Source organism: Barbus barbus (genome assembly GCF_936440315.1).
Source record: "Barbus barbus genome assembly, chromosome: 1".
Taxonomy (NCBI): Eukaryota; Metazoa; Chordata; class Actinopteri; order Cypriniformes; family Cyprinidae; genus Barbus; species Barbus barbus.
The window spans coordinates 40,134,940-40,152,949 of record NC_136729.1 but is presented as its reverse complement, the minus strand read 5'-3'; the positions used below and the strand labels follow the sequence as shown (position 1 = coordinate 40,152,949).

Here is an 18,010-nt window from a genome sequence, read left to right as displayed (position 1 = left end):
ACATTAAAGTTATTTTTAGAATGTGTAGATAAATAGATTAAGCAAGACAAATATAATTATTTCTAAGAACTTTTTAACTGCAGGCCGACATCCTACATTATATGGCACAGTACAAATATTTTGAGCGTCCCATATTGTGTCCCTTATTTTCTTATAATCACAATTGTCCTTTACTTCCCATTTCTGAAGTTTGGCAACCAGCGTCCATGCACATGCCAATAGCTACTTTCCTTACTGAGGAGTTGGCAACACTGTCTTCAGCTTCATTGTTTCAGCCAAGGAGCCAGTGATGCTCCCCCTCTCTCTCCTCAACTGCACAACACCTGCACTCATTTCCAGCTCAAAAGCACATCACTGTCCTTGAATAAGGACACACAGACTCTTGTAACATGTATTTGTTACTCCAGTGAGTGCCTTATCTGGGTTTACATTCCATCCTCATGGTTGTATAATTCCTGACAGTTCAACAGTGCCTTGCAGGGGGAAAAAATAATCATTCCTGTCATTTGAACAGCATTTGTCTGATGCAGTTCTCCTTTGAACACCAGGTGGAGACAAATATCTAAAAACAAAAATCAGTCATAATCATTTTAAATAACATCTCAACTCAACTTACTAAGCCTTTTACTTTATTCGCAAAAAAAATAAAAGGTTCTGAATACAGCTTGTGAGAGTCACGTGTCACAAAAGTGTCAGATTTTTTTTTTTTTGTATTGGTGATACAGCTGGGCCCGTATTCACAAAACATCTTAAGGCTAAAAGTAGCTCCTAACTTGCCGATTTAGGAGAAAATCTTAGAAATAGTGGACGTTTCAGTCCTAAATTTAAGACTCCTAAATATTTGCTCTAAGAGTATTTCACAAAGCGTTTTGGCGCTAAAACTAGCTCCTAACCCAGATAGAAAAAATACTGAGGCCCAGATCAGGTCCACAACCTGACACTTTCATCTGGCCCACATACCGCGTGGAATGATGGCACTTGGGAGGTCTAAAGTTTTAAAAGTCGTGACGTATTGTCAAGTATGGTGACCCATACTCGAAATTGGTGCTCTGCGTTTAACCCATCCAAGTGCACACACACAGCAGTGAGTAGTGAACAAATCCACACACACACACACACACACACCGTGAACACACACCCGGAGCAGTGGGCAGCCATGCTGCAGCGCCCGGGGAGCAATTGGGGGTTCGGTGCCTTGCTCAAGGGCACCTCAGTCGTGGTATTGAGGGTGGAGAGAGCGCTGGACATTCCCTCCCCCCACCTACAATTCCTGCCGGCCGGGGGCTCGAACTCGCAACCTTTCGATTACGAGTCCGACTCTCTAACCATTAGGCCACGACTTCCCCCAAAAGGGGAAGGGGGAAAGGGACGTTCTCTGCATTTAACCCATCCAGGTACACCTGGAGCAGCGGGCTGCCATCAATGCGGCGCCCGGGGAGCAGTTGAGGGGTTCGGTGCCTTGCTCAAGGGTCTCACCTCAGTCGCGGTTGCCGGACCTGAGACTCGAACCCACGACCTTCGGGTTACAAGTCCAACTCTCTATCCATTAGGCCACGACTGCCCCAAAAAGATAAAGTCGTGACGTATTGTCAAGTATGGTGACCCATACTCGAAATTGGTGCTCTGCCTTTAACCCATCCAAGTGCACACACACAGCAGTGAGTAGTGAACAAATCCACACACACACACACACCGTGAACACACACCCGGAGCAGTGGGCAGCCATGCTGCGGCGCCCGGGGAGCAGTTGGGGGTTCGGTGCCTTGCTCAAGGGCACCTCAGTCGTGGTATTGAGGGTGGAGAGAGCGCTGGACATTCACTCCCCCCACCTACAATCCCTGCCGGCCGGGGACTCGAACCCGCAACCTTTCGATTACGAGTCCAATTCTCTAACCATTAGGCCACGACTCTACTCCTGTTTGCCAAATTTGGGCCACAAGTAAGCCAAAGGAAGGCCCAATATCAGCCATGAATAAACCAAATAATGCAGAACTGGCCCAAATCTGGGCCACATTTATTTTAATTCTGGCCCAGATCCAACACCTTGCTCCGGCCCACATACTGTGAAGAATATGGCACTTGGGCGATCTACTCCTGTTTGCCAAATTTTGGCCACAAGTAAACCAAAGGAAGGCCCAATGTCAGCCATGAATAAACCAGATAAAGCAGAACTGGCTCAAATCTGGGCCACATTCATTTCAATTCTGTCCCAGATCCAGCCCAGATCCAACACCTTGCTCCGGCCCACATACTGTGAATAATGATGGCACTTGGGCGGTCCGCTCCTGTTTGCAAAATTTGGGCCACAAGCAAGCCATAGGAAGACCGCATGCAATGTTCCCTCTAATTTTTTTTCTTGCTGAGCAAAACTTTTCTCTATTGGGCGGACATTTCAGTCACCTGAGCAAAAACATTCTTTATACCAGACCTGTACAGCGTGCACACAAAAAAGTGTGTAACTTTTAACTTTAATGTGCTATTTATATTTGATTTGACCCTTGATGTAACTAAATGTACATTTTAGGTTACCTGAGAAAACATTTTTACTGTACAATACACGGCCGTTCTAAAGTTTGGGATCAGTGCATTTTTTAAAGAAGTTTCTTAGGCTCATCAAGGCTGTATCTATTTGACAAAAAATACTGAATAATATTTCACAAAATAATATTGTGAAATATTATTTGCAATTTAAAATAAAAGTTTTCTATTTTAATATACTTTAAAATATAATTTATTCCTGTGATGCAAAGCTGAATTTTCAGTGTCACATGATCCTTCAGAAATTAGTCTAATATGCTAATTTATAATCAATGTTGGAAAAAGTTGTGCTGCTTAATTTTTTGGGACTGGTGATATTTTTCAGGATTCTTTGAGAAATAAAAAGTTAAAAAGAACAGTGTTTATTCAAAATATAAATTGTGTTACAATATACACTAATATTCAATAGTTTGGGGTCAGTAAATTTTTCTTTTTTTTTATTAATACTTTTATTCAGCAAGGATGTGTTAAATGTATAAAATGTGATAGCAAAGATATTGTTAGAAAATATTTATATTTTTATTTAATGTGGTTCTTTTTTACTTTTTATTAACCTAATCAAAGAATCAAAGAAAAAAGGTTCCAAAAAATATTAAGCAGCACAACAGTTTCAACACTGATAATAAATCAGCATATTAGAATGATTTATGAAGGATCATGTGACACTGAAGACTGGAGTAATGATGCTGAAAATTCAGCTTTGCTTTACAGGAATACTCTGTAATATTTTATTAAAATAAAAAACAAATTTTAGAAATTGCAATAGCCTAAGAGTTCACAATATTACTGTTTTTTTCTTCACTCATCAGTGAAGCATGGTGGTGGTAGTGTCATGGCGTGGGCATGTATGGCTGCCAGTGGAACTGGTTCTCTTGTATTTATTGATGATGTGACTGCTGACAAAAGCAGCAGGATGAATTCTGAAGTGTTTCGGGCAATATTATCTGCTCATATTCAGCCAAATGCTTCAGAACTCACTGGACGGCGCTTCACAGTGCAGATGGACAATGACCCAAAGCATACTGCAAAAGCAACCAAAGAGTTTTTGAAGGGAAAGAAGTGGACTGTTATGCAATGGCCAAGTCAATCACCTGACCTGAATCCGATTGAGCATGCATTTCACTTGCTGAAGACAAAACTGAAGGGAAAATGCCCCAAGAACAAGCAGGAACTGAAGACGGTTGCAGTAGAGGCCTGGCAGAGCATCACCAAGGATGAAACCCAACGTCTGGTGATGTCTATGCGTTCCAGACTTCAGGCTGTAATTGACTGCAAAGGATTTGCAACCAAGTATTAAAAAGTGAAAGTTTGATTTATGATTATTATTCTGTCCCATTACTTTTGGTCCCTTAACAAGTGGGAGGCACATATGCAAACAGTTGTAATTCCTACACCGTTCACCTGATTTGGATGTAAATACCCTCAAATTAAAGCTGACAGTCTGCAGTTAAAGCACATCTTGTTCGTTTCATTTGAAATCCATTGTGGTGGTGTATAGAGCCAAAAATGTTAGAATTGTGTCGATGTCCCAATATTTATGGACCTGACTGTAAAGGCCACTTTAGGCTCACAGCCACATTAGCCAGTGCTACATTTTAATATACCTGGGCCACATTTGCTGAAACATATGTGGACCACATTTGGTTTACACCCTGATTAGCCTTCGTTGATAGTGCCACATTTTTGCCAAAGGTGGAACACATTTGGTTGGCATTATTTGGGCCATATTTACTATTTACCACATGGGCCACTTTAGGGTCACATTCAGATTACACATTGCCGTGAATACCACCTCTTTGCCTACAGAGGCCCACATGTGATTTGATGCATTTGGGCCATTTTTGCTATTTTACATGTGGGCCACTTCAGACTTACATCCATTTTGTACGGGCCATAAGAAGGCCAGTAGTGCCGTATCATTGCATTAAGTGACCCACATTCGCAGCAAGCTATCTTAGTAGTGAAGAGGACTCCTAAATCACTAAAACCAAATCCCAAACTATCCTAAAATGGCTGATACCAGCAATCTGCCTCAGAATATAAACATTTTAGAAACATTTGACGACAATGAGCTTTCAAAAAGGTATCCCTTTTAGGTTTTGGAGGTTATCCCAACTCTAAATTTTCCTTTGATTATATCCTTTTCATTAACCAGCTAGGCAAGAAGTAATAGCTGATCTTGCGTCCAGTTTGATTTTCTTTTTTACGTTTGCATGTCTTACTATCAGCCATGATTATTCTACTCTGATAATTAAAAGGCTTTATATATGCATATTCACTATTTGTTTTTTACGAGAAGCATACAGGCTGACAATTACTTGAACATAAACATATGAAGGGTTTATTTGCAAAAACAGATAACTCTGTTTTTAAAAATGTAACCTAGTCAAAAAAAAAAAACTGAATAAAATGTAAGTCTGAGCTGTTTCAACTGAAAGAAACTTGCACTGACTGATCTTAATATATATCAGTGCCTGTGTTTTGTCTAAAGATGCACACCAGTAATGTTTTTTTCTAAGGCACATTTATAAAAAATTACTTAAATGTCCTAATTGAACTATGGCCTAATCCTGGCTTAGTCTAAGCCCTGTCTGTGAAACCAGGCCTATGTGTGTTCAACTTGAAGTGGTGCTGCACAGAATTATCAGTGTATGACATCAAAGTGATCAGAGTGATTCGAAAGCATAAGGATCCATCTGCTCTCTTATCGCGCTTGCGGTACTTTGATATCATACACTGATCATTCTGTGCAGCGCCACTTCAAGTCGAACACACCTATCATTTACATACAGATGGGGACACCTGTTATAGGGAGCACATTTCTCAAAGTATGCTGAAAGCCAATTTCTGCATAAATTTAAGTTAATTAAATTGCAATGAAGTATCTGAAACACATTACATGTTAATAAGGGAACACCAGGGCAAATTGGGATTTATTTTCTTTCTCCAGTGAATTTCTCTAGGCATGTTTGTTTGTGAAAGTCATGTTGTAGGCACATACCCTAAATAATTTACACCTTTATTGCCCCCAAGTTCATTTAACACACACTGACCTCATGGCAGGGCATGTTGTCACAATGGAAACCTGCTGTTTTTTTGTTTTTGGCACTGATTGAAAAAGCACAAATGGTTATTGAAGATCACATTTATTTACTTATTTACTTAAAAGCATTTGATACCCCCACCTCGCCCCAAGCTGACATTTGTGACAAATGACGTTATAACTAATGCAACTTACATTTAATGTACACTTATCTTTTGTGTAAAAATCTGAGAGATCTGCATTATGGATTTGCAGACAACAAATCTTCAGCAACTGCGTGATGCTATCATGTCAGTATAGTCCAAAATCTCTGACAAATGTTTCCAGAACATTGTTGAATCTATGCCATGAAGAATAATTAAGGCAGTTCTGAAGTCAAATAGGTGTTCACCCTGGCACTAAAAAGTGTACATAATAAAGCAGCCTTTTCTGTATCACCTGTTATTATGGTGATTGTTAGTGTGTGTTAAAGGTACAAAACAGATTTTGGTAGTAGCGTGGCCTTGACCATTCAGCAGAAAAGAGCTGCCAAAATGTTTTTCTGTAAAAATTACAGCATTTTTCTTTCATTGTGTAGGTTTTAGTTTACTGTAAAGTCAGTAAAGAGAGAGAAAATATACAAAATAAATTAATTCCTAAGAAGAGCATGAGTAGACATCTCTAAAAGTTTATTTTTGTCATCATTTGTTGAGTTTTCATGCTCAGTGGAACAGACTGTAAGCCAACCTATAACTATTGGCCCAAGGCATGTTTTCATGCTTACTAAACCTGACCTATAGGTCCGGCCTACCTCATATATCCCAGAGACAGAGGGTTTTCATGTGGAAGAAAACAGGAGAGACCTTCAGATGTCCTGTCTTCAAGTTCATAAATCCATATAGCTTTGTTTTTGGCAATGAAATTTGTCTTTAAGGAAGTCGGCTACATATAGAAACCTGTCTGGTGGCTTTGTCACGAAATGGATTTTGCAGCGTCAAATAAAAGACTTCTCTTTAAGCCTTATATATATCAGAATTCAAACACAGCTCTGAGGATATTCTAGCTGTAATAAACAAAAAAGGTCAGAGGTCATTTAACATTTGGTGTTAAATTTACCGCAGCCATGTTAACACCTCACTGGCAAGTGTTTACAGAGTAAGAGCTCTGAGATTCCAGCCTCAGCGTCACTGTTTGTGCTCTTTCAGTCATGCCCTGACAGCAGTGTGAATGGGCATACCAGAGCAACATTCCCAAATGACACCTCTCTAGGTATACTTTTACATACGTCAATCTTATCTGTCTTTTTACTCTCTATCTTTTTGTGTGCACTTGTGAGACTAGAGTTGAGATCGGTTACAGACCTTTTCGAGAACGTGCAAGAGGCTATTTGTGTTCACCACATGATCTCAAGTTACAGACCTCATACTGTAACAGAATATTTTGAAGGGCCCAAAATGGGTGTGGATGATCAATAACATACTTTTCACATCACATTTTCATTCCTTTGTCATCTATTGACAGAATCCACACAGTTTCGATCTAATAGGCTTTGGTTTAGCAAAATACTGTTTATTAAGAACTATTTGAATATTTTAAAGTCATGGGTAACCATCATGTAAAAAGTAATAACATTTTTCATATACTTCAAATATATAAGTTTTTTCCCACCTGAAATGTGTTTACACTTCTGAGGAGATCTGCAGTACATTACAGTGCAGTTTAAGAGGATGTGGATGAGGTGTACAGTCCCAGAACTGAGATCATGAAGGTCAGGACCCCCTCAGAGAGATAATGTGAAACACCTGAGGCCCCGGAGGAGCTCAGAGCGCTTTCATACAGAGTCTACTGTTGAGAGTAAACCTGGAAATGTGAGGCCCTACAGCTATCAACACGGTTCCGGTGATAACCTTTGCATTATGGACTAAGTTTCATATAAAATGGGTCATTTGTTGCATAGATAAAAAAGGCACGGCATCTGGAGGCAAAGTATTGTTTTCAAAGCTTATTTAAATCCATGGACACTTAGTGTTTGTATATTAAATGTATTGAATGTTCTCAAATTTTTCCACTCATTTTAACCAATGAATGAACATGACATTTCATGATTTACTGGATAAGTAATATCAAATTATTGGTTTAAAAAAAAAAAAAAAAAAAAAAAAAATATATATATATATATATATATATATATATATATATATATATATATATATATATACACACACACACTAATGTACAGTCCTTTTTATTTTAATGTTGGTTTTGTCTTATTTTAAATCATCTTGAGGCTCCCTAGTTGACCCCTTGAGAACCACTGGTCTGTAGTATATAGCTAACACTGTAGAAGCATTTTTTAAATACTTCCATATGTGGTAACTGGTAATATGATATATTTTATATATCAAAGGTATTATCTTTCAACAAAGCTATTCTTCTCAAAAAAGTCTGACAATAAGCAGGAAGTTTCCATTTGACAACTTACCCCACTACAGATGTCTATGCGAGTGTAATGAACTTTATTTCCTTTAGCAATAATGTTGACAATGCTCAAAAAGCTTTGTAATGCTGATTTTAATGGGTTTATTTATGTGAAACTGGTTTATGGTAATATTTACTGGAGTAAACAGACTGACAACTTAACTTTGTCTCCGCTCAGCCCCATTTTTTATTTTCATTAAGATTATTTTTCTTAATGTCACATTAAAACAATTTGATACATAATTTAGTCATTAAAAGTGTAGGACATTTCAATGTAGAAATGGTAATTCAGTAACATTAGATATTTCTAATTTAGTATTTAAATACTGTTCAAGTTGCTGTACGTATCCAAACACAGTCTGGTCTTGCTTTAGATCAGCACAATCATCTTTTATGCAAATGTATATTTCACACACAAACAATTACAGATTTAATAAAACATGACAGAGAGAAAATAACAAGATATGAAAATTGAGGAAATAGGTTCTGCTAGGAGTTGTGATGAAATGCCTCCCTAAAACACACTGAATCATGATGGTTTAAATTGAGGTCAGTATTACTTGTATAGTCAAGTGAACTGTACTGCAATAGACACGTGTTCCCTGCATGCAGTTTTTTTTATTAGGATGATATATAATGTGCTCATTCTTATCGGTTTCATTCAATTGTAAGAAAACTGGTTTATAAAGCTGAAGTATATACTGTCCCACAATCATGCATTTGCTGGTGTGAGGTTACGAAGCATCTTTTCAGCTCAGCGAGAGGATACACTTGGTTAAATAACTACTCTACTGTATTTTTGTTCAGCCCGTGTGTTATAACAGCACATACTACATTTTCCTTAGACAGTAATAACACAGATCACATTCTTTGTCATCTGTACTCTTCTCAAAATTAGCCCTGAGCAAAAGGTCCTGTAAACAAGCATCACATTCAGTTACTCACTTCATGCTACTAATCTAAACTAATTGGCAACAATACATTCTGAATCTACTGTACCAACCTGTGCTGCTAACTGATTTGTTACACTGATCACAAGTTCCTTCTCTCTTTTGAATAGTTGAAATATCATAGACGTTTTCTTAAAAGAAACAGCACATCCAATGACATGATCCATCAGGATTTACTTGTTTTCCTTAATGGAAGATGTTTTGCAGAATGTTGGCACAGCTCATTTTCATACAATGCAAGTGAATTAGGATTTAGGCTGCCAAGTTCAAAATACGAACAAAAAATTATCTTCATAACCAATGGTTATGATAAACACCATAATAACCAGTCAAGTTTGGCAACAATGACATCAAATCTGGCATGATGTGTTCTCTCATGCCATATGTAAATATTCGCCAATACATATTTGATTTAAGAGCTACAGTGGAGGGAAATAACTGACTTCAGAAGAATACGAATATAGTGCATGATTCACTACTTTTTTGATAGTTCAAAGGAATAGCTTATTCAAGAATGAAAATTACCTGAAAATGCGCCCACCCTCAAGCCATCCAAAATGTAGATGAGTTTGTTTCTTTGTTGGAACAGATTTGGATCAATGGATCCTCTGCAGTGAACGGGTGCCGTCAGAATGAGAGTCCAAACAGCTGATAAAGACCATCACAATAATCCAGAAGTAATCCGCACAACTTCAATCCATCAATTAAGGTCTTGTGAAACAAAAAGCTCTGAGTTTGTAAGAAATAAATCCACCTTGATGCTTTAAACTTAATTGTTGCTTCCAGCTAAAATGCAAGTCCTCTATCCATAATGCAGCTTTCTCCAGTGTCTCATTTGAAACGGTCTAATAGTTCTAAACAACTATATCAGTGGATTCTGATGCGAGAGGATTGCTTTGATGTGAGAGGACAGTTTAAAAGCCTTAATGATGTATTTGTTTCTCACAAATATGGAGCTTTTTTATGTCACAAGACATTATTTGATGGACTGGAATGGTGTGGATTACTTGTGAATTATTGGGATGTTTTGATCAGCTGTTTGGTCTCTCATTCTGACGGCACCCATTCACTGCAGTAGATCCATTGATGATCAAGTGATGTAATGCTATTTTTTTTTTTCAAATCAGTTCCGACACAAATTCATCTGATGGCCTAAGGGTAAATACATTTTCAGCAAATTTGAATCTTTGGTGGAACTATCCCTTTTAGGGTGCTTTTTTGTAATTAGTCCAAATTCACTTTCATTGTATGGAAAAAATGCAATGTGAAGATTCTGCATCTCATTTTGGGTTTGGATTCGGAACAAGGTGAGTCAAGTGATGTTTTTCATTTTTGTGTGAACTATTCGTTTAAGTGTTTGGCAAAAACTTTTTTGAGAAGTGCATGCTGTTTTCAAATGCAGTTTATTTTGTGCAGGATTGAGGATGATAAATAAGCCCATTGGCTAATACGGTTCATGCGGTGCCATTGCATGATGTAAAAGGTCAGCTTGTTATTCCTTGGCGAGTCTCTGTATTAGTGAATACCATTCTGTTCGTTTCCGTGTAATGTAGGTGGGTGTTATGATCTGAGCGGGCAGGTGGGGACAGCCCTCGACTCTAGCACTCTCACATAGAGCCTCAGCATTACAGATCACATACATTCCGCAGTCATAGCTGTTCTGCTGCGAGGGGCTTTGCTCCTCCACAAAGGGTACTTTCTCTCCAGTGCCTAGAAAAGCCTCCAACTTAACTGTAATACGCCGGGCATGCAGTGAGTTGCTTCCACTCTGGGAGTCGTAGTGGGAGAACTTGTTGGTGTCTCGCCGATAAAGAAGCAGGCTCCAATGGGAGCCACCGGCTGTTTGATTAGAGTTGTCATTGACAGCCAAAAAAACCCACCGACGAGATGCAAGACTCAGCGGCTCCAGGAAAATGGCGAGTTCCTCTTGACATGAGGAGTACTTTATAAACTGAGCGACTTCAGGGCTGATGAAGCAGACCTTCTCGCCCAAACTTTTGAAGCATTCTGTTGCAAAGTACTCAAAGGCAAAACCAATGACCTGATCGTTGAGCCAGTGGGGTCCATTCAAAAGTGTCACATCTGAGCGCCGCAGGAGACTGTCCTGGTAGCTCAGAACCACTGGATCCATCCTCAAGGCAACCAGAATGACAGCAGCAGTTACTGTGGGGATAAGACTTAAGAGATTTTATTGATTTACATACATAGTACCAAGTTAATACCATGCTTTTACATCAAATAAACTTTTTAATGGTCTCCCACAAAACCCTTCAGCTTATCCAAAATTCAGAAGCTCGGCTATTAACTAGAAAGAGACAACATATAACTCCATTTTTAGCTGCTTTGCATTGGCTTCCTATTAAATTTCCCTCTATATTGCCAAATTATATTCCGTCAAGAATATTAAGATAACTGGAGGTTCCAGCAACAAATGCAAGAAAATTTAAAAGAAAGTAAAAAATATATTTTTTTAATTAATTTTCTATGCATTATGTTGTTGATATACTATATTTTCATGCATAACGTTGTTTTTTAATCTTATATGTGATGCATTTGATGTTATGTTATTTTTATTTGCTTAATTAGTTTTGTGTGCATGTGACATTTGATGTTTATGCTTCTATGTAAAGCACTTTAAGCTGCATTTTATGAACGAAAGGTGTCATTTAAATAATGATGTTTATTATGTTACATTATTATTATGAAACTATTTATTCTATCCATCTATCATCTTTAACTGTACCATTCTACTTTTGTATGAGTAATTTATCACCTACACTTTCTGTTCTTTTTGCAATTTTGTATGGCTATTAAATTATTTATATTAGTACATCTTAACGTTACTCTGATCTGTAGTTCTTGTACTAGTTTTAAGATATAAGACTATTTATACTGTTATTTTGTAAGTGCTTCAGCTTGACTTAAAGTTGTCTTATTTGCAAAAACTGTCTAATTGCACAAATCAGTAATGCACTGATACAGGCCAAACAAACAGCGATTTAAAAACAAATACATTCCGCTTCTCAGCTTTCTTCATAATTTTAATAATAACAGTCAGTTATCTAATTTGACAACATATCGTTTCTTACCTTGCTAAAGAAAGAGTCCCCAAAGTACGCTCTCATAGCGTCCACCTTCCTCTACCACAAGCACGCGAGGGCAGGTGCCGTAAACCATTCATTGTTGCTATAGAAAATGTCGCGCTTCTACACGATTGCGACAGTATTGAGGGGCAAAGCGCTTTTTCGCCTCATTCCAATACTCGAAGGTGATTGGCTGATATTCGTGACGCAACTAAATACGTATCGCATCTCTGAAAGACAGCCGCCGCCCATCGCCGCAGCTGACCCCGCCCAATTCCTCCTGATTCCTAGCCCAGCGCGTCTAAACGCTGATGAGAAGCAGCACTGATTAAGCAGGAAAAACAGAGGAGTTTCAGCGAGCGACTCCCACGAGAAAAGAAACGCCGCACTATTGGGGAATTTCAATGGGAAAAGTACTGTAGTCATTTTTTAGTTAAAATGGCACAGCGGCACGTATGTTTGGACACGGGAAAGTTGCAAAGGACAATTTGAGAGAGAGACAGTTGTGGGATATTAGTGGACTCGAGCTGCGCTGGATTTGATCTGTTCTTAAAGGAGAAGCGCAGCACACTGGATTTTCACATTGAACTCAGAGAGGTGAGGATTAGTGTGTTAAAATGAATTTCACTTGTGCTTTCGGCGAATTACACAAACACACTGATCGTTCCCAGTTACCATGTTACCAGAGTTTATCTGCTGCTTTGTCTACGGGTGACATACGTGCAACGCTATATTGTGATATTTCTTTTGCTTCAGTGTCAGCAGACATCAGGGTCACCAGTGAAGGCTGTAACTAGTATAATTCTGTTAGAATAACTCTGAGCTGACATTTCAGAGCGGGTGAGTTTAAAGTGTGATAGATGCCCTGGGTGATGATGATGATGATGGTGCATGCATTATTGAACACTCACTTCATCCTCAGTACTGCAGTGATCATGGGCCAAATCTGCACAGTCATCCGGACCCAGTCATAATGTTTCATTTTCCTCTCACTCACTGGTCTTTTTTTTGGAGATACTGTCGCCCTAATAGTATGTGCGCACTCAAGTTAAAGTTAAAGGTGTATGAATGTTATTGCATTTAGGTGGTATCTATAAACACATGATGCTACACTTTTTTTCAGAACTAAAGTTACTTTTCTGAATGTCTTTTATCCGTCTGCTGTTAGTGATTTAAGTGGAAGTTCACTTAGGTTTCCTAGCAGAGAAACCACAGGTGTAGCTCATCACACTCTTCCAGTAACAATACGTTTTAAACAAAATTAGTGCTTCTTAATTGAATTTGAAACCTAACAAACTTTTGTTTTGAGTTTAAATACTTTTGGATCACAAATGTCACTTTTGTGTTGCTGAGGAAAGTTTGCTTTTATTGGTGGCAGTGTTGTTTTCCCAGCAGAGCAGCACAGGTGATGTGAGGAATGTGAAGGGTCTGTCTCAGCTGTTAGGGCGGCCTGGGAGATTGTGCCAAGACATGACTTTACTCTGACAACTGTCTGGCCCTGTATATGACATCCGAGAAATTAGTTAAGAACCTCCCCTGTGGTCAGAGAGCTGCATGCTTTTGAATCAGATTGAGTCACGACTATATGTTACTACTGTTCTAAAAACATGTGCTTACAAAAATGTACTATAGTACAGTGGTGATACCATAGTCCTGAATTATTGTATTCACGTGTTTGCATGACACTTATTTTAAGCATACCATGTTGCTATAATGTATTTAAATAAATGATGTAACAACAACAGTACTACTATAGACTTTTTGATCAAATCTGTGAGATTCTTGAGAGAATTTTTAGAGAGCCTTTCAGTTTGAAACAAAATCACTTCACAGGTTTAAAATTCCTTGTTATTAAATATTAATGCAGAGCAAAAATAGAAGTTGCATCACATAGCTTGTGGGGAGAAGGTAAGGCCGGATTATTTTAGTGACCACTTGAAATGGCCCTGTGATATCCTTTTTATTTTTTTTTACCAAATGCTGTAGATTCTATTTAAATGGTTAAATTAAATTGTATTAATCAAAAAGAATGTTTAATTGAAATCATGAAACGTATACCCCTGGTTTCACAGACGAGGCTTAAGCCTAGTCCTAGACTAAAATGTAAGTCTGAGCTGTTTCAACTGAAAGAAACTTGCTTTGACTGATCTTAAAATACATCAGTGCCTTTGTTTTGTCTCAAGATGCACCCCGGTAATGTTTTTTTCTAAGCGTGTTGAACTATGGCCTAATCCTGGCTTAGTTTAAGTCCTGTCTTTGAAACCGGGCCATACAGTATAACAGCCAATTATTAAAAGTTTAACATTGCATTTTAGGGCCCTATTTATTAATTAAATTTCCCCTAAATTCTATTTTACTTTCTCATTTTTTTCCTGTATTAATTTTTCTGGAGTCCATTTTAATGGTTTAATTAAATTTGAATCGAAAAGCATTTCTGTTCAATTTAAATAGCACTTGAACAATTCGAAAATTTGTTAAAATTTCTAAAATAATAAATTCTGTCGTCGGTTTAATTTTTTCTGGCTGTATAATTTAATAATACAATTTTAAATCTTAAAAAATATGAAAATTTAACCGGAAAGTTTTAATAAATGTATTATCATTACATATTGCAAAAATAGTATGTAGTCATCACAGTTTCTTTAATTTAAACCAAACTTTTATTTTGGCAGGTTGTACTAGTGAAGACCTTTGGGTTTCCATGTATATTTGATATGATGGTAGTTTTTATCAAATGAAATGGTGAAATGCTTGTGAAAGTGAACTCTCAGAGCAGCTCTAGAGTTGAAGCTCATGCTTTCTTGTTCTCGTATAGTGAGACGGCAGGCGCTGAAAACACCACAAACGTCATGCGTGCTTGAGCATGTAGACGAAACTGCACCACTCATTCACACAGAGACATGCAGACTTAATTTTTAAATAGTTGTCTTTCTGTGCCTTAATAGTCACAGACACTAGTCCATATTGTGATTTGATTAAGCTACAGCCTAATAGCCATGTTCTGTGACATACAGTGTTCTACTGTAAATTCAATTTTTATGACTTGATTCTGTCAGCTTTGTTCATATCGTGGGACTCATAGGGCCTTACTGTACTTTATGACTTCTGGAGAAGTCTAGCTGATTGTTAGAGGCTCTGTATGATGAACCTAGCTTGTAGGAGAAATCTGAAGCCCACAACAATAAGAGGAAACTTCCATTGGAAGTAGTAAACCTTTTTGCCATCAGGTCAGGAGATGCAGTAATCCATACTTCAGAAATGTGTTATATGCTCTGACCAAACCTCTCCGCATAGTATAACTGTTACATCATCTAAACAAACCAAACATGAGTTACACTGTCTGTTTTTTATTGTATTTATCTCATACATGTTTATCTTGTGAATATGTCAGCTGTTCTTCAGACATTAAGTTATTTAGCTGAATTGCAGATTGTGGACAGCTGTAAGCAGACAGACAGCTGAAAAGGAGTATGGGTCATATTCCGGGCTGTAAATAACTGGAAACAACAGTAATTATTCCTTTTACCATTTGTCTCAAACCCTTTTGTATTTCAAACACAGACTGATGTGTGTTGACAGTTCATTGTTTGGTCAATTTTCATAAAAAGATGCTCACGCGATTGCCATGCTATTTTGCTTACATTGTGCATTTTGACTTCAGAAATATGTGTTTTGGTTTTCCATAGAGCCAAATTGACCGCAATATGTGCCAGTCCTAAATTATCATCAAGCAATAAATCATCTTGGATCTATGTATCTTACAGGCTGTAATTTTTCTTGGAACTTGTTTTCGAGATGATCTGAAATTCAAAGCCCGTGTTATGTTCGTCCAATCCAAACAAATATTTGGAGTGGATTTGGATGTTATTCGGGTCCGTTGTCTAATTCCAGAACTTACCTTTTAAAATGACTTTTAAGCCTCTATAAACTCCCAGCAAAATGAGCATTATTTAATAAACTTTAAAAAGTTATGCTGGTTTTCCTTCATAGAATGTGACATTTTAATGGTTAGTTCACCCAAAATTGGAAATTCTGTCATTAGTTATTCGCCATCTTGTCATTCCGAGAACATAAGACTTTCGTTCATCTCTGAAACACAAATTAATTTTTTTATATTTCTCTCTTTTAATCCACTTAATGCTTCAAAAAGTTCATAAAAACATTGTAAAAGTAATCCATATGAATATGAGGTTAAATCCATGTCTTCTGAAGAGACATAAAATAAATTTACATGACAAACAGATTTAATTTAGCCTTTTATTCACATAACAATTGATCAGCACCAGATGCATAGAGCACATTTAATATGGGTTTATATGGATTTCTTTTACAATCTCTTTCTGGGCTGCATTTCCCAAAAGCATCGTAAGCCAAAAGTAGATCCATTGCTACCAATGGTCTCTATCAACTTATTTCACGATGCTTTTGAGAAACCCAGCACTGCACTTTTTGTGTCTGACTGGACTTTCAGACGCAGGACAAAAGTCTCTCATGTTTTATTAAAAAGGTCTTAATTTATGTTTTAAAGAAGGACAAAAGTCTTATTGTTGAAATGACACAAGTATTATTTGAACTAAGCCTTTGTTAACTCAATTTACTACAAAGTTACTTGCTGATTGATTAAAACTCTAGATGTATCAATCTTTAGGAAGACCTGAATACATTTAACAGACCTGTTCAGATGGCATTTACATAAATCAAGGTCTTGCCTTCATAAACTTCTAGACAGATAGATAAGTGGGGAAAAGAATGCATGTGTTTTTAAAAATGAGAACATTTTTAATGAACACGACATCTTAAAACACAACACTTATGAATGCACTAGATGCAATGTAATGGGCAGAGACATCTAGATGTAATTGGCTGTAGTGGCAGTGGTGTTGAGGGGATGAATTAAAGCCCAGCAAACTGTTGGTATGCTAATTAAAGCATTACTGCTAAAAAAAAACACTGCTAAAATAACTAGATGAAGTATTAATTGACTGGTTGTTTGTTAGAGGACTAATAGACCCATTTTTTAACAGTTCACTCCACTCCATTGAAGCACTGAAAAAGTTATGAAAATCAACATAATCTCAGATTTGACCCTTCAAGACAAGCCCTTGAGGCCATCATAATCGCTTTAGTTAACTTCTCTTCATTTGGGGATTTTGTGTTTTGTGCCATTGCTGAAGAGTTTAAATGGTTTTACACAGCCAACTTGAGTTGGATCCTTAATTAGACAAGAGAACAACTAAATCCATGACTGTCATTAGCTTTTCATCAGCCTGTGATGAGTGTCTACATGATGCCTTTGTATCCCTAAGGACAGATCCTGAAGGCAAGCTGTCACAGTTTCTTCCTCTTGCTGAAATAGGAAGGATTGAATGATGCCCAGAAGATAGGAACAATAACATTTTAGCGCATGTTGTATATTTGAATTTACAAATGTAGTCAAATAGCTGAAGTGATTGAATTTTCATCATGGAATTTTTATTATTCTAAAAATGTTAAGAATACTTTGAATGGCCAAAAATACTTAATGTTCTTATCTTAAGAAAAAAAAAATCTTAAGAAGAATCTTCTTAAAATTCAGCGAAAATAACAGAATAATATTTCAACTCGTCTTAAATTCCCCAAAGGAAAGATGTTTTATGAATATAAGTTGATAACAATATTAAGCATTACAACATAACACTGTAGCCACATAAAAAGCCTACTACTGTTATTAGGAATGTGCGCAAGTACTCTGAAGTGATATGAACGATAATGCAAACAATGACTGTCCATGGGTATGCATGAAGCCATTTTTTTCTTTGGTAAAACCCATTTATACACCAGAGCCTGCTATTTGTTTTCAGTTCATTATCAGTTTTTCAAGAATTGCTCTTAGAAACATTCTTACAAACTTCTTGTTCTTCTATTACATGAATTTGGCCTCTAGGCCTTAGATATGATTT

At 37.3% G+C, this 18,010-nt stretch overlaps 2 protein-coding genes across 4 annotated transcripts in view; one reads left to right on the top strand and one right to left on the bottom strand.

Moving 5' to 3' along the window:
- Window positions 1–8,204: 8,204 nt before the first annotated feature.
- Window positions 8,205–12,178, bottom strand: LOC306843196 (sentrin-specific protease 8-like). Of its 3 annotated transcripts, XR_013781816.1 has the most exons (3): window positions 12,078–12,178; window positions 10,186–11,151; window positions 8,205–9,049 (listed from the first exon to the last, which is right to left on the bottom strand). XR_013781816.1 is itself a non-coding variant. In XM_079374518.1 (2 exons), exon 2 carries the CDS (start codon window positions 11,117–11,119, stop codon window positions 10,481–10,483), a length of 639 nt encoding a protein of 212 aa, XP_079230644.1. In that variant the 5' UTR covers window positions 11,120–11,151; window positions 12,078–12,178; the 3' UTR covers window positions 8,205–10,480. The 3 variants fall into 3 exon arrangements, 2 of the variants coding, with proteins under 2 accessions (XP_079230644.1, XP_079230645.1); XM_079374518.1 differs by having other exon boundaries at window positions 8,205–11,151; XM_079374519.1 differs by having other exon boundaries at window positions 8,205–11,165; window positions 12,078–12,167.
- Window positions 12,179–12,363: 185 nt separating this feature from the next.
- The window catches only part of LOC306860236 (unconventional myosin-IXAa-like), a 149,852-nt gene continuing 144,205 nt past the window's right edge, over window positions 12,364–18,010 (top strand). The window contains exon 1 of the mRNA XM_079401829.1: window positions 12,364–12,668. The gene's annotated coding sequence lies outside the window, so the exon portion shown is untranslated. The remainder of the gene's footprint in view (window positions 12,669–18,010) is intronic.